At 37.0% G+C, this 17,490-nt stretch overlaps 1 protein-coding gene across 3 annotated transcripts in view; it reads right to left on the bottom strand.

Annotated features, from left to right (window-relative positions):
• LOC126348329 (serine/threonine-protein phosphatase 2A 56 kDa regulatory subunit epsilon isoform) overlaps nucleotides 1–17,490 on the bottom strand; it is a 267,854-nt gene that overhangs the window by 53,633 nt on the left and 196,731 nt on the right. For all 3 annotated transcript variants that reach the window (XM_050002346.1, XM_050002345.1, XM_050002347.1), the window contains exons 6-7: nucleotides 9,088–9,147; nucleotides 3,219–3,432 (exon numbers count right to left, since the gene is read on the bottom strand). In XM_050002346.1, the coding sequence (XP_049858303.1) occupies nucleotides 3,219–3,432; nucleotides 9,088–9,147 (274 nt within the window). The remainder of the gene's footprint in view (nucleotides 1–3,218; nucleotides 3,433–9,087; nucleotides 9,148–17,490) is intronic.

Genomic DNA, 17,490 nt, shown 5'->3' with positions numbered 1-17,490 from the left:
TTGTTCCTGGTCTATATTAACTACATAGGAGACAATTTGAGTAGCCCTCATACTGGTTGCAGATGATGCTGTCATTTACTGTCTTGTGAAGTCACCAGATGAACAAAATGAATCGCAAAAAGATTTAGATAAGAAATGTGTATGGTGCAAAAAGTGGCAAGTGACCCTGAATAAAGAAAAGTGTGAAGTTATTCACATGAGTACTAAAGAAATCAGTTAAATTTCGACTACGCAATAAGTCACACAAATCTGAAGGCTGAAAATTCAACTAAATACTTAGGGATTACAGTTACAAATAACCTAAACTGGAACAATCACAAAGATAATGTTGTGGGTAGAGCAAACCACAGACTGATTCACTGGCAGAATGCTCTACTAAAGAGACTGCTTACACCACACTTGTCCACCCTATTCTGGAGTACTGCTTTGCAGTGTGGGGCCCGCATCAGGTGGGACTGATAGATGGCATCAAAAAAGTACAATGAAGGGCAGCACATTCTGTATTATTGTGAAATAAGGGAGATAGTGCCACAGACATGATACGTGAATTGGAGTGGCAATCATTAAAACAAAGGAATTTTTTGTTGCGATGGGATCTTCCCATGAAATTTGAATCACCAGTTTTCTCCTCTCATTGCGAAAACATTCTGATGGCAGCCACCTACACAGGGAGAAATGATCACCATGATAAAATAAGAGGAATAGGGGTCACACAGATAAAGTTAAGTGCTTGTTTTTCCCATGTGCCATTCGTGAGTGGAACGGTAGAGACACACTTTGAAGGTGGTTCATTGAACCCTCTGCCAGGGACTTTATTGTGAGTTGCAGAGTAATCACGTAGATTTTGAATTTACAGTTCAGCAACAACAACAGCCAGTGCGTAACATCACTGGTGGTAGTTTTCTTGCTGTATGGTGGACACACAATGGATATTAGAAAAGTGAGTGAGTGAGTGAGAGAGAGAGTGAGAGAGAGAGAGAGAGAGAGAGAGAGAGAGAGAGAGAGAGAGAGAGAGAGAGAGAGCGCAGAGCAAAGAAAAATATCAGGAATACCTCAACTTTAAAAACTGAAGTGGTGTAGAAGGTAAAGTAGTGGCAATTAAATAAATGATTCTAATGAAGTAGTAGTATACAAGTACACTACAACGGAGGAGTGTTTCCAACAGTTAGGAAATTCAAAGTGAATTTTCATCATAAAATTGAAGCCTTCGATCATCCGTTTTACACTTTATGAAAACAGTGGATTTAATATTCAGAATGTGTAATGAACAAAAATTCTAGTATGGGAGAATAGGATATAGCTTTCTCAACTCCAAGATTTTAGTTACAATGTATATATTGTGTTACACAGAACATAAGCAAGTAATTTTGCTATATGAAACTGAGGTTTTGCAAAAATTACAAGAAGAAATACATCTGGGAGAACTCAAAGGGAAATGGTAGCCCGAAAGTTGATGTGTTCAGCTAATTGTGGGTAATAACTAAGAAACATTTTGTCTTGGTATTGGAACAGATTGCATAAATACCAAGAAACAAACACTTATTTTACAACTTTTGATTCAATTACCGTTCAGAAACGAACACTGCCATCTTTAAGAATTGGTTTATCTTGAGTTCACACATTGTAAGAGGGCTACATTATCGCATTTGATAATATCAACTACAATTCCACATGAGTTGTTGAGCAACCATTGTCCTACTAGCATACTGTGGGCATCGCGTACTTACTACATAAGAGGCAATGTGTTTCGTGATTTCTGAAAAGCATTTGACTGATTGCCATAGTAATGGTTATTAACCAAAGTACGGTCTTATAGAGAATGTCTAATGAAATTATTGACTTAACTAAGGATTTCCTGGTAGGGAGAATACTGCACATTATGTTGGGGTAGTAGTCACTTCAAGTGTGCACTAGAAAAAGTGCTGGAGTCCCTGCTCTGTTCAGGTTGCATACTAATGACCCGACACACAATTCTAACTCTCTCATCGTCATTGTCATCATTATCGCGAATCCAGTATCCAGTCAATTATTGGTAAGATTTGAAACTGGTGCAAAGAACGGCAACTTGCTTTAAATTATCAAAACGCAAAAATGTGCACTTCAACTTCCAAGATGCAATAATGTAATATCTTAGGGCTACAATGTCAATGAGTCACAAATGGAATTAGCCAACTATTACTAATATCTAGGCAGAAAAATCTGTGGAGCTATGAAGCGGAAAAATCAAACAGGCTGAGCATTGCAGGTGGCAGACTTCAGATCACTAGAAGGACACCAACAAAATGCAACAAGTCTAAAAAGGACAATGCTTCCAAAACATTGGAATATTGATCAAGGGTATGAGATGCGTACCAAATAAAACCAACACACAATATTGAAGTGCAGCACAAATGCTCAAAAATTTGTGTCTCTCTCAGAAATGTTGTAATTGAGTTTTCTGATTCTCATGACTTTTCGAATCCAATGAGCATGGAACAAGTGGTATCGCAATTGTTCAGTCACAATAAAATGCAAACCACTCTTAGCAATCTGCAGCATGTTGTCCAACAGTTGAGATATTGTGAAATTCCCATTTTCCTTAACTTTTTCTATTCAAGTTCATTGCTGACTGCAGATGGACAGTCAGCCATTTCTACCATCCTCTTGAACATTTGCCCTTCCACTCTTTTAACAAATAACATCACTTATGCACAATACCTTCACTCATGACATTCAGTCCACACACAGCAGAAATTTTGTAATTAATTTGTCACTGTATCCTGCGGAACGGATTTTACATTTAGTGTAATATTTAATTGCAATACTCACTTTGTCTTGAATGGCTTCTGAACAAGACTAATATTGCTTTCTTGCTATCGAAGCAGCTTACACAAGAATTACGCTAAACTACAGGCATTAACTGAATTTTGAGGTAACAATTACCAGTGTTTAACATACTTCAAAACCTGCTGATGAGTATAAACTAGCATATTCATAGTGCCTATTCCAGTCTTAATTAAAAAGAAAGTAAAATACCACAAAAAACTTTAAATTTTTTGATAATTCAGAAAATGCACACTCGCACGCACCTATTAGTATTGACTACTGAGAAAGTTAAGGACTACAACAGAAATTTTAAGTGACTCAGAAATTACTGTTTCAAGAAATTTTTCATGGTCTTTGTTTGACAAACCACTTAACAACAATATTCAGAAACTAACAACTATGCAATCACTGACCTCTTTCTGACTGCAGGTTTTAGGCCAGAACTTCAGTAACCCCTTCACCACAGGTTCTGTAAGGGTAGCATCTTTTTCCAGGAATTGCACAACACAATAAGCCAATTGCGCATGGTAGAGAGAGAGACATTTTACTTTGTGAAGTGGTAGAAGCACTTTAACAAGGAACTGCTTGTGCTCATTCTTCAGTGGCAGTGCAAATCCATTGATGATACTGCAAAAAATGTGAAACAACAAGAGATTATGTGTTTTAATAGTCAATAGGATCACAAATTCGTACTACTATCATTTTCATACACACAAAACATTTTTCAGAACATAACCAGAAAAACCAATCCATTGAATTTATTGAAGCAAGTGAACATCAAATTACAAACAACTGTTTTGTGCTACCTGAAAATACTTTATGTGGATCAATAAATCCCCCAAGTTCTTTGTCTGTTTCTTAATGAACCAAGTTCTGAAAGTACTTAATGGTCAAACATTTGAGCAGAGCAAAAGGAAGACTTCTACAAATTACAAAATGGATTTTTGTCCAAATTTGCACAGCCAAACAAAGAGTGGGAAATGGACAAATGAGGTATAAAGCTATCATGTAGTTTAGTTTTGAAGAGGGCTGTGTTGAGGGGCCACGATATTTAATTGTTTGAGAGTAATCAGGTTAATCAAGAAAACTTTATTAGTGATGTGACAGGAAATTGAAAATATTCTCCTGACAGCTTCTGTAAGTTATGTCAATGATGTCTATTGATATTGCACTTAAAAAGTTACACTGGTGTAGATACTGTGGAATTCCTTCTTCCATTTTGGAAAAGTAAAATAAGTATCACATTATTGCACAAATTACAAGGCATCTACTTTCTCTTGATCTATATTCTCTTAACAGTAGTAAGATACTGATATTGAGATATACAAAACATTTGATCATTTTTTCACTTTTTTTTAATAAAATAATGAAATTAATAAACTTACATTAGCTGTTTAATATCTTTACTAGGAATTGTAATTAATTTGCGTAACCAATTCCTTGATATGACCTACAAACTTCATGGCTACTGCATCAGAGCTGCACGGAGTGGCCGCGCAGTTTAAGACGCCACATCACGGACGGCGTGGTCCCTCCCACCAGAGACTCGAGCCCTCCTCTGTGTGTGTGTGTGTGTGTGTGTGTGTGTGTGTGTGTTTTGTTCTTAGCGTAAGTTAGTCTAAGTAGTTCATAAAGCTAGGGACTGATGACCTCAGCAGTTTGGTCCCTTAGGAAGTCTCACATATTTGAACATTTTGCTGCATCAGTGTTCTCCTACACATAAAATTATTTTGCCTTGGTTGTGTGTCTATTCCACAAAAACAACAAAAAACTTGAGGTATTTTTGTTGTTGTTGAAATTAACAACTTTCAGTAGTGTAAAACAATCGAAACAGAAATTTTCTATCAAACGTACTAACTTCTGCTATGAATAAGCCAATAAGCTGCAGACCCAAGACACTTCTTTAATCAGTCACATAGAACCATTTCATAGTGTGCTATTTTTTCTCTGATCTTTTTCTGTTTTCTCATTTATTCCAGGGTACCAACAATACCAAGGAGCTAAGTGATAATTAAGGATGAAGGAGGATTACTTACAATTAGCTCTATTTTCATAATGTGTCTTATCACTGTAACATGTAAAAACGAATTCCAGTATTCTACTCAATCATTATGCAGCATTTAGGTTACATCCTACTTATATGTTATTTTTGCTGATAGAATTAACTTAACCTGATGTGCCTGCTTTTGGCATACACTTTACAACAATGTGCATCAATTGTTTTTATTTCTGTTAGCTCCAAATATATTTCAGCATTTGGTTGAAGAAAGCTATTTATAGCAGTGTCAGTATGGCTTTGAGAAATAAAAGTAATGTCTGTCTATTTTTAGTAATGTTGAACTAGAATGTAGTCAGAATGTGCTCTAATGTGCTAATATACTTACACTAGCGAATAACTGTAACAGGACACGGGCTAACGAAAACAATCTCAAAACTCAAAATAAAAACATTTAATGAGTGGGATGACATATTGTCTACATTGCTTAAAGAATGCAAAAATGAATTAATAAAATCAATAGCACATTTAATAAACAGATAAAATGGCCAGGGGTTCTTTCCTGAAATTTTAAAAATCACCGAGATTTGGCCAGTGTATAAAAAGGATGCAACCACTTACATAAATATTTACAGGCCGATCTCATTGACTTCAACACTTGGTAAGCTGCTTGAAAGAGTAATTCTAGACCAATTGGAGTCCTCCTCCTGTAACTAAAATCTCTAAAACAACTCGCTGCATGGGTTCCAAAAAGAACGATCCACAATAACAATAGTAGGAACTTTTTTCCGTGAACTGCTGAACAGACTGGATAAAGGAAACAAAGTTATTGGGACTTTTCTAGATTTGCCTAAAGCATTTGATTCTGTGAATCAAGCACTACTATTACCCATGTCAGAAACTTATTGTATAATAGGAGAAGCACTAAAATTCTTGAGTTCTTACCTCCAAGAGAGAAGACAGTACACTAAACTAAGTTATAAGAATGAAAGTAGGATCCAAACAGTAAGCTTAGCATACAGAACTCTTAACTATGGAGGCCAGCGAAGTACACTTGGGCTATTCTTGTTTTTTTGTATATATTAATGATATAACACTGCCACTAAAACTCAGAACTAGTGAACTATATTGATGATACATCATTTATTAGCTGGGGCCATATAGAACAGCTAGCATCCCAAAGCTATAGAGAGAATTTTGAAATGATCACAGAATATCTAAACTTATGCTGAATAAGAATAAGACAGTTGTAAAAAAGCTCTCTTTAAATTATTATAATTCTCATATTGAATCACTTTCTAAATTGAAAGATCTGATAAACTTGTATTTTCAGGCATTTTGATTTCTGAACATTTCACAAGGAAAGAGTGAATCAGCTACACCTATAAAAAGGTTACCGGTTACGTTTACTTACTAAAATGTCTTGCAAATGTAATATCCCCTCCCCCCTCCTTAAACAAGTGTACTATGGTTTGGTTGGTCGGTTGGTTGATTTGCGGGGAAGGAAGTCTGCCATACCCCTTCAAAGGAACCATCCCGACACTTGCCTGAAGCGATTTAGGGAAATTACAGATGTTGGTTTGAAATGTCGTCTTACTGAATGTGAGTCCAGTGTTCTAACCAGTGTGCCATCTCACTCTGTGTATTACGGTTTAATCCACTCACGTTTGCACCAACAGTTTACATGAAAAGGGTTTGGTAATACAAGCAAACGTTAGTCCCATAGAGCCTACTTAAAAAATTAGAAATTCTGACTGTGTATTCACTGTATTTTTGTAAAAGAGAATGTTGAAATAAGTGTAATGAACAGGGAATCATAAGTAAAATACATGAACCAGATGCAACTATTATATGCTACTGACTCTTAAATGAACTACACATCACCGTCCTTTTGAAATTGTGGCAAAAATCTACAATGAGTTGCCAGATAATTTAAAGCAACACCATGGCAATCTTTTTAATGGCAAGTTGAGACAATTATTAATTGAAAGATGTTTATTCTCACTTAAAGAATTCTGACTTGCAGTTCTACTTTCATACGCTGCAGTGTATTAGTGGTAGTAATGTTTATGATGGTGCTACTTATGTAATCATTATATGTATGGCACAATGTCATTGTTCTAAATGCACAAAAAAGGCCATGTCTACGACTGTAAAGTTAATATGGACTAATAAAGACTGTCATCATCATTACGAAGATGAAAAACTGGATGGTCAGGAGGAGGAAGTACATTAGAAAAGCAAAGCCTGTGTCATCACCAACAGAAAAGAAGTTTTATACCGTGTCTATATGAGATGATAAATAAAACACAGAAAACCAATTTCAGATGAAGTCTGACTGGCTGTAAGGATTACACATTTATGTAGAGCACCAAATGCAAAATATATCTTTGTTTCACAGGAAAAAAGAACCGCTGTTTGCAATTCCATTAAAAAATTAGCAAAATTATGAACTACTTTATACATTTTGGTTGTCTGTTTATAAATAAATCCATCAAAATAATCCATGAAAACATTTTATTACTATGATAAAAAACATTTTGTCTTGATGTAGCCCTAATATTTTGGAGAGTCACACCAATTTTCTAAATTTATTATTTTATTCTTATCCAATACTGACACTACGACTTATCTTAGAAGAAAGATTAAGGAAAGGCAAACCTATATTACTAGCATTTGTAGACTTGGATAAAGCTTTTGGCAATGTTGACTGGAATACTCTCTTACATATTCTGAAGGTGGCAGAGGTAAAATACAGGGACTGTAAGGCTATTTACAATTTGTACAGAAACCAGATGGCAGTTATAAGAGTCGAGGGACATGAAAGGGAAGCAGTGGTTGGGAAGGGAGTGAGACAGGGTTGTAGTCTCTCCCCGATGTTATTCAATCTGTATCTTGAGTAAGCAGTAAAAGAAACAAAAGACAAATTCGAAATAGGAATTAAAATCGATGGAGAAGAAATAAAAACTTTGAGGTTCACTGATGACATTGTAATTCTGTCAGAGACAGCAAAGGACTTGGAAGGGCAGCTGAACGGTATGGGCACTGTCTTGAAAGGAGGATATAAGATGAACATCAACAAAAGCAAAATGAGGGAGACCAAGAAATGAATACACTAAGCAGATTCAGAAGGATGTAGGCTGCAGTAGGTACTGGGAAATGAAGCTTGCACAGGATAGAGTAGTATGGAGAGCTGCATCAAACCAGTCTCAGGACTGAAGACCCCAACAACAACAACAACATTCTTATCCTGTCCCAGAACTTTTCATTCATAAAATCTAAGCTCAAGACTGATGAGGGTCTGTTGCCACTTCAAAATGACTTGTTTTTCCATTACCCACTCTTAGGCACGAGACTACGTTCACAGCTATAAATAGGGAGGGGGCAGAAAAAACTTTGCATAGCCAGCAAACCTATTAGAATTTTATAAGCACATCACTTAGTGTCATGGAATTCTTGGCAACCCACAAATTTATAGGTAAACACTGTGTCCTCAAAAGACTACATCTGATATCATTAGAATATTATATACAGTTTTTTAATATCTTTGACTGGTACACAGACAAGCATTACCACAGTCTTATGCCTCAGTTCACTTGTATGAGTACCTTAATTGACCTCAAACAACATTTGTCTGTGCAAAGAAAAATCAGGTGTATGTTAAAAACCACTACTCTGTGATATTTGTTTGAAGAAACATTCTCATGCTAATACAATTACAGCAAATGTGTTGTGCAGGGGGAATTAAAAGTTCCTGCTTTTGATTCCATCCAAATGGAGTTGAAATATGAATCAGGAACAATATGAAAACCTGATATTGTGCTTCAAACAACCACCCCTATGAAACATTATGTTGATGCTACTGAAGATGTGAAACATACTGCCAAGAGATCATTTGAGAATTTATCACAAGATATTTTTTCAAGTGGATTAAAATGTCATAATAACAATGATTATAGGACTTTGTAGCGTGCCATGAATTTTTAATAATATCAAAGCCTCAATCTCTACCATGTGCATGTGAAGAATTTCACTATTTTATCACTAAAACAGCTGCTGAAACTAATTACGGAGGAGCAGTAATGTTGCCAAAAGCTGGCATGTAGTGCACAACAAGAAAAGGAATTAATAATTTGTACAAGTTCTTTACTTAATACATTACAGCAAAGATTCAACAAATAATTCCAATTACTTTGTCTGATCAGGATCCCTAGTTCAATGCTGATCAACATGTTCAACAATAACAGAAAAAAACTCTATGCTGTCTGCAAGAATTTATTACATACCTTCCTAGAATTTCAAGTAGCTCACCAACTCCATTGAAGTGTTCAGTTTCATAGACAAACCTAAAAGAAAAATATAGTGCATTTTTCAAAAAAAGAACAACAATATTAATATTTACAAGGACACTTTCATTTTAAAAAAATTATAAAGCAGTCTCTTGCTTAAATCTGTGTTTGCAATTTCATAGGATTGCTATGAGCAAATTGTATAATAAGAAATTTAAATCTTTGTTTTAATATATGTAAAGATCACTTCAGCAGTTGCGTTTCATTTATTCTGCACAATATTGGTTAAAAAAGTTGTTCACTTTTACACTTTCATAGGAAAATTGTAACATTATAATGAACTTTTACACTGTGATACACAATTCCTCTTCTTTGTGACAAGATTACAATTAACCATAGGATATTACTTCACTCAGACTGCCTGTATTTTCTGTACTTAAAATATATGTAATATTGTTTACATCTGACAAATGTTATGATTAAGATACCTGAAAGGAGGTCTTATATTTGAGATGAACAGTTTACGCATTTGTGTTACTGCACACACTAAAAATAATCAATAACAAACCTATCTTTTACTTGTTAAGAAAAAATTAGAAGGCACCATAAGAAGTGGTGGCACAGACACAAAAATTTCCTCCACTTTGTTTTTAGTTCCTAATGCCAAAATAAGCCCCCCCCCCCAAATTTAAGACCCCCCCCAACATTCCAATGCAGCACAGGTTAAGAAGTATCACTTTAAAGTGGGTAGAAATTTAAGGAATAGTATTTAATAGCTTTTCCCATTTTTACACTCTAACTGCAGTTTCAATAGTTTGCTTTATTTGTTACAACAGTTCTGAAATTTAGGAAACAAAAATGAATGAAGGCAAACAATCAACTGCAAATGATCAACATATGGGCCTTATAAACACACAACGTCACAGAGACAAACTAGTTTTTGAACTTTTAGCTCAAAACCTGGTGCCGTCTGATGCTGTGGGCCAAACGTCTATCAGGTATGAGTGGGTGGCTGCAAAGTCTTCACTTTTGTTTACTTTATTTAAACAGGATGTACAAATGAAGAATAAAATTTAGTTTTTTGGCTAACTGGAATTACATGTAGTCAAATAGCATGTACCGTACTGGTCCAAATATAAGCCACACCTTAATTATAAGTGTGTGTGTGTGTGTGTGTGTGTGTGTGTGTGTGTGTGTGTGTGTGTGTGTGTGTGTGTGTGTGTGTGTGTGCGCGTGCGCGCGCGCGCGCTATTTTCGTCTCTCCCCTCCCACATGATGTCAACCATAGTACTGGACATGCAGCACTTCCTGAACCATACTTTTTGAAAGTTTTTCATGTGGGTGCACTCTTCACACAACAAATAAATGCGAACTGAAAATTTGCATGAAAACCGCACTGAATTCAGAAATGTCGGGTCAATTTTCTTTCTATTTTACCAAATTTTACTTTTTAACAATGGCAAATTTGTGCTGGAGGTACAACAAAATGAAAAGCATAGACTGCTACTCAAGACACAAAGGAAACATTGAGCAGCAAGTACTCTCAATAGAAAAAAGAAAAAGACTTTTGGATATTATTAGCTATGGACAAGTCCTTAAACAAAAGTATTCCTCCTACATAAAATACACTAACTATTTCCTTTATTTTTAGTCCTGTTCTTTACCACCCAGTGCCCTGCTCGTTACTGTCAATGTCCCCTTCTTCTGCATTAATATCCCAAATGCCTATCGCACTGTCACTACTGTCACTACTGAACACTAACTTCCCAATACCTGACTGACTCCAACCTAAAACTTACTTCCTGGTCACCATGACCATCAATATCCTCAACCATCACCACTTATCCTTTGGAAGCATCACCTAAAATCAAATCCATGATAAAGCATGTCACCATCCAATGTCAACTTAATCCTGACCTATCCACATGAATCCTTTCAACTCACAAGAAGCCTTAAACCCCTCACCTGGTTCATATTCACTGATGGCATTGTGATCTGAGCCGAGGATGAGGACACCTTGTCCACATAAATTCCTCCAGAACCTTAACACCATTTGCTTTAATACCTGGTACTCATCAGCCCAACAACCTACCTTCCTCGATGTCAACCTCATAATGGTTCAGGCAGGATATCAACAATTTGCTAACAAAGAAAGGGTGGGATAAACTTTAGAAACCATCTATATGGTTGAATAGGTTAGGATCCCAGGTATCACACCCTGCAAACATTCACTCTCGTGGGCCCTTGTATGCGAGTAACCGGTGAAAAAAATATTTCAGAATTTCACATGATGGTCTCAGCACTTAAATATAGCACAAACACACAGATTGACAGTGTAACATATTGCTTACGGTGCATCCTCCACATGCATCAGATTATGGGCTCAAATCTCCTCTGGTGCCCTGAAATTGTTTACTTTTTAATGTTCATGGAATTGACTGATTATTATTTTTATTCCGTTAATTGGTTTAAATAAATTATTTACTTATAATCCTCATTCACATCTTTTTAATAATTGTACTACCTTTTTTGTTCTCATTTTTCTTCCTTTCCAATTAGAATCTTTTTTTCAAGTGATTTTAATTATTATCATGTACTAACTTCAATGTAACTACTTCGATTTTATCATGTACATTTCCCATCCATTTTACTGCATTCACAATTTCTGTACTTCATTTTGCTTGAATGTCTTTTATTTAAAATCTCTTGTTTTGATTAAATCTTCTTCTGCATTGTTTTGTCCATAGTGCAACAAGAATTTGAGTTTTAAATTTTTACATTTTTGACACCACTGTACAGTCAATATAAATAGACTATTTCGTCTTGTTTTTAACTGACAGCTCAGCATTTCCAAATGTTTAAATATTATTAAAGGTAAATAAAAATAATTAAATTCAAATGCACATAGGTTGCAAATGGAACCAGAATGAAAGGAATAAAAAATTGAAGCAAATCAAAAAGTTAAAAATATGATTAAAATGATGTGACAAAGGATTGGGGAAACAACAACAACCAGTTAAGTAAATAAAAAAATAATGAAAGTAATTTCAGAGAAGACTGAAAAAATAAAAAATTTCAAACCCAAAACTTTATACATATGAGGAATGTACCCTAACCATGACACAATGCCACTTGTGCATATTTAAGTCATGATTTTAAAGCTTTAAAATACATATTCTAATCTTATATCATTTATTGATTGCCTACATTTTAATAATGAGGAGCAATAAAACAAATGCAAAGAAATGGTTCACATCGATTTTTATCTTCACTACCTTTTTTGCTTACTAAGCCAGCCATCTGGGGTATCACTATTTTTTGTCACCACCGTCATCCTCCTAATAGCACAGCTGTGAAATTTATATCTTCACTGCCACAAATATTTGGCAGTTCCTTCCGATTACTGAGGTTGTGGTTATGGTGCGACCTGAGAATGCAACTGCTTTTTTTGCTAAATATGTATTGGATTTCGCTTCCATGGTGAAGTGAAAATGTTAACAATATTTCTTGCTTGCAAACACACACTGTGCCCATTGCTCTGTCATTAACTGCGTAAACTAGCAGCCGACACACCTTTCATTCCCATCATATCTCACGGTGAGTGTCTACAACACTGCTGCAGAAAACACATAAGCAGGCTACTGGCCCCTACCTTGATTTTTACCATTTTCTGCAGAAATGTATACTACTGCTTTACCTTACTTGTCCAATTTTAAAGTTTGTTCAAATGGATTCACGCAAACCACTGTTTAATCATGATAAATGTTCATAAAAATCTAAAATACGCAGTATAGATTTACTTGGTTGGCAGCACGAGGAAATTTCCCGTTTGCTCACTAGTCCCTTCCCCATAGGAATCCCAGTTCTCAGCCAAGCTGATGTCACTGTTCCCCTGCCAATCCTTTTGTAGTGCTGTGCTTGAACAACTGTGAAACACAGACTGCAATACCTTCTTGAGGCCAGACATATGAAACAACACCAATTAATACAGAAATAAAAGATTGTGATCAAAATTCAATCCAATTCTCAAACTTTCACTCATCCTGTAATCCACGACACCTGTCGGTCCTATTCCCACGACAGGTTCTGCTCCTGCTGCTGCTGCTGCTAATTACAGTCAGTTTAAAAAGACTTATTTCATTTTTAGACACTTAATTCTGGATTAAAAATGTCACCATCTTGTTCTAAAGCTGATTAAAAAGTGACAATGTTTTTATCTGGTAATCTAATACATGAATAGTGACAATTTCTCATTTGTACCCACCTGTTAAACTATTATAGTCTTTAATAACCAAATAAAATATACACTTGGATTCACAATCAAGTCATGTTTTTTGAAGGACAACATTTTCACCTTTTAATATTATCTGTAGTTTAACAGCACTATAAATGCTTGTATACAGTATCCATATATCTATGAGAACTTTTATTGCAAACCTATTCAAATACAACAAGAGTTTGTAAGATGATAGAATTTAATCCAATGTCCTCTTGTGCTTCGCAGAATTGTCAGATTTGTAGTGGTAGCTAGTCCATAGTTTCTTGTGTATCCCTTGTACTACTGCCATGCTAGTCTAATGTCACATAATTGTTGGAGATAGGTCGATCCTGTATCAAGAACTTTAGCATGTTGGGAAAATCTCAAGCATTTTTGAGTGGTATTATTGTTTGCCCAATCAAACCATCTGAATTCATCAAAATAAATCTGCTCTTGAAATAAAGCTAAAGCTTCATCTGCAAATTTAAAACAGATCCCTACACCAATCTACTAAATAACATAAAAATTCTCTCTCAGCCGCAAGAGTTTCAGTCCGTAAATCTAAAACAACACTATATATTTCAACTGACGATTATGGGAAAAACCTCATCTTATAATCAAGTAAATTTGGTAAATTATTCATTGAAAGTACTTTACACTTGTCACAAATTTGGAATTTGTTGTGCTAATATCACATGAAGCGTCGCAGCACTCACTAATTCCAGCTGAGTACTGTGCATATCATTTTCACATCACCTCAAGGATGGACACATCAGTACCTCTGCACACATCAAACCTCCCAACCAGCAGCAATACTTCCACTTCAACAGTTGCTATCCATTCCACAGAGCCTGGCCATTCATGGTCATCCCTTACATTGTGACGAGTAGTCTCTATCCATTTACGATGACTCTGGAAGGGTAATTTTGGTCTGCAAAGGCCTCGATCAATCTCTTACAGAAACAGATCTCCCATGCCCTGCCTTCCCTGTCACCTATCACCCTCCCACATACCCACTGCCTGGCCACAAAAAAGCAGGACTGTTACAGTTTAAACTACCTCTCATCATGAACCAAAATGAGAAATACCCTCTTTACTACCCTTAGCAGGGCCTCGAGAATTTCAGTGTAAAATCTAGAGACAATCGGTTTTTGACCATCTCGAACACCTGTTATTTTACGTATGAGGGTGGGAGAGTGGACATGTGTTACCTCGTTGCCCCCCCCCCCCCCCCCCCCGCTCTCTCTCTCTCTCTCTCTCTCTCTCTCTCTCTCTCTCTCTCTCTGTGTGTGTGTGTGTGTGTGTGTGTGTGTGTGTGTGTGTGTGTGTGTGTGTGTGTGTGTGTGCGCGCGTGTGCGTGCACACGATGGACACGTATCGGGAAAATATGGCAATATTGACTGTCGATCTGCGCGGACAAGTGTTCGCAGTGCGCCTGAGAAGCTGTATGTCCAGTACAAGCAGCAAGCACACTCTACTCCTTGATGGTGTAACGACTGTACTGTTGTGAACAAATGAATTATGTATTGAACTAAAGACTTTCACATTTGACTTTCAGGTGTTGGACTTGCGAGAAGCAAGACTGGTTTTATAAAGCTTATTAAACCAAACATATTATAATTGCATTTGTTAGTTTCTAATAGTTCAAGATTGGGTTGACCCGTGAGAGCTGAATGTTTGTGTGAAACTTATGAAGTTGTTTCACTGTGGAGATGAAAATATAACAGAGTTGAACAAAAGTATCCAGAGAGTACAGAATCATTTCAAGAGCAGTAACGAAGTCTATTTTGAAATTCCTTTAACCATCTAGAGTCTTCGGGGAAGAAGAGTTTGTGAAGACTGATGCAGCCGTCTGACCCGAGAAGATCAGCTGCACACAAGACGTGAGTAAACTGCGAGAGACGTGCGAGTCTTTCAAACGCCAGTACCACACTGTCTCGTGTCATCAGAAGACTGTTAAAACATGGCGACCGTGACAGGACCTGAAGAAAACGGAAATGTAAAGACAGAAATGGAACGAAAATATTAGGTGCTGCCATAGCAACTAAGCCTAAAAACATACGAGAACTGTTTCCAGTAATTGTGTTGAGTCCAAAGAACAAATGGAAGAAAGTTGCGAGTGCAATGCCGTAAAAGACATGAGAAAGTAATAGCGGAGAGAACTTTTCAACTAAGAAGGTTGTCAACTAAGAAGGTTGGGGGTGGAGAGTAAGCAGTCTTCACACAGGTACATCGCGCTGACGTCAATGCCGTAACCAGCCACTGATGCCGACTGCACAAGCTGCTGCTCACCGGTGCTGACTCCGCGTCCGCTTGCCGCCGCCGACGACAGTGAATCCAACGTACGACGCTGCCAGCACCAGTGCTGTCCACCGATGCTGATTACACATCTGTGCATCAACGCGGCTTGAACTCCACGCCAGGTGAGTGAAGAACAATAATTGTTTGGTAACGGTGAAGGAACCCGTGAGGGGTTGCAGGTCCCCCATCGGGCGCTTCCCCAGGTCGCGGATAGGGGAATGCTCACCAGATATGGTGGGTAAGAGGGAAACAAAATACCAAGGGTGTACCAAAACCAGTGAAGAGGACGTCAACAGCTCGGATGCTGGAAGAGTGTGTTTTTTATAGCATTCCAGTGGTAGAAGAGGCGGAACGCATCTCTATGGGGCAGGCAGAGCTCTGAGCCTGGGAACGGCAATCTGCCTAGGTAATGGTAATCCAAAATATTACTCAGCAAGCTTGGAAGCTGAGAGATGGCAGCCCCATCACCAAGCTTAACCTGCGCAGCGCTCTTAACGCGACCAGGGGATTCTTTACCTACTGGCTTAAATCAATGATTTGCTCAGATAATGGGTTCAAAGGAAACAGACATTGGCTTTGGAACAGGAATTTGTGAGATAGAAACACTGCTTCACATTTGGGACATGGAACGTTCATTGTCTTAATAAACCAGCTGCAGTAGTGACTTTGATATCTGAACTAAAAACATACAAGACAGATACTGTAGATCTACAGGAAGTTAGGTGGCTTGGAGAAGCGATACACACGGAGGATGTGTGTGTCATTTTTTATGGGAGGGATGAAAAACATCATGAATTTGGTACTGGTTTTGCTCTTAAGAACAGGATTGTTAATCCAGTTAAAGAATTCTATCCCATTAACATAAGAATGTCTTACAGAGCAACCAAACACCAGTGGTACGATACAACATTCATAAATATCCATGCACTGACTGAAGATTCAACAGAGGATGATAAAAGATGAGTACGATGAAGAATTAGAGAGAGTACTCGAAAGTATTCCAACAAGAAATACGAGAATTATCTTAGGGGACTTTAATGGAAAAATAGGTAAAGAGGATATGTTCATCCCCAAAATAGGAAAACATAGCAAGCACTCAATCACAAACGAAAATGGATTAAAAATGATCAACTTTGCACTGTCAAAGAATATGAGAATTTGCTCGACGATGTTCCCTCACAAAGATATACACAAAGGTACATGGTGCTCTCCAGATGGCAAAACAGTAAATCAGATTGGCCATGTTATGACAGATCAACGTTTCACTTCATTTATAAGAGATGTCAGAATGTACAGAGGACCTAAATTAGCTCAGATTATTTCCTAGTGGTAGGAAAGATGAAAATCAAGACGATTTGGAATCAACAACCAAAAGCCACATCAGAACCTAATTTAGACATGAAACGACTGAAGGAACTGTCTGTTAAAGAAGCCTATGTGATTGAAATAAATAACCAATTTACAGCATTGCAAGAAGCTGAGGAGAAAAATACTGTCGAGAAGGCTTGGGAAAGAATAAAGACTGTAGTAACAGATGCATAAAAAAATAAAAAAAAACACCCCCCCCCCCTCACACACACACTGGGCAAGATAAAGAAAACTAAGAAACAGAAATGGTTCAACGAAAAGTGTCAGAGAGCATTAGAAATAAGGAAAGACGCCAGAATGCTGTGGCTGCATAACAGGGAGAGTGAGGACAGGAGGGAGATGTTCAATGCAGTTAGAAGAGCAACAGCAAGAGTTCTACGAACAGAGAAACGGAAATATCTAACTGGAGTCCTAGAATCTATAGAAGTGGAAAGCAGGAATGGAAACTCAAAGAAGTTGTTTCAGTAAACAAA

This window comes from Schistocerca gregaria, chromosome 1 (genome assembly GCF_023897955.1).
Source record: "Schistocerca gregaria isolate iqSchGreg1 chromosome 1, iqSchGreg1.2, whole genome shotgun sequence".
In the NCBI taxonomy this organism is placed as follows: Eukaryota; Metazoa; Arthropoda; class Insecta; order Orthoptera; family Acrididae; genus Schistocerca; species Schistocerca gregaria.
This window is presented reverse-complemented; position numbering and strand designations above follow the sequence as displayed.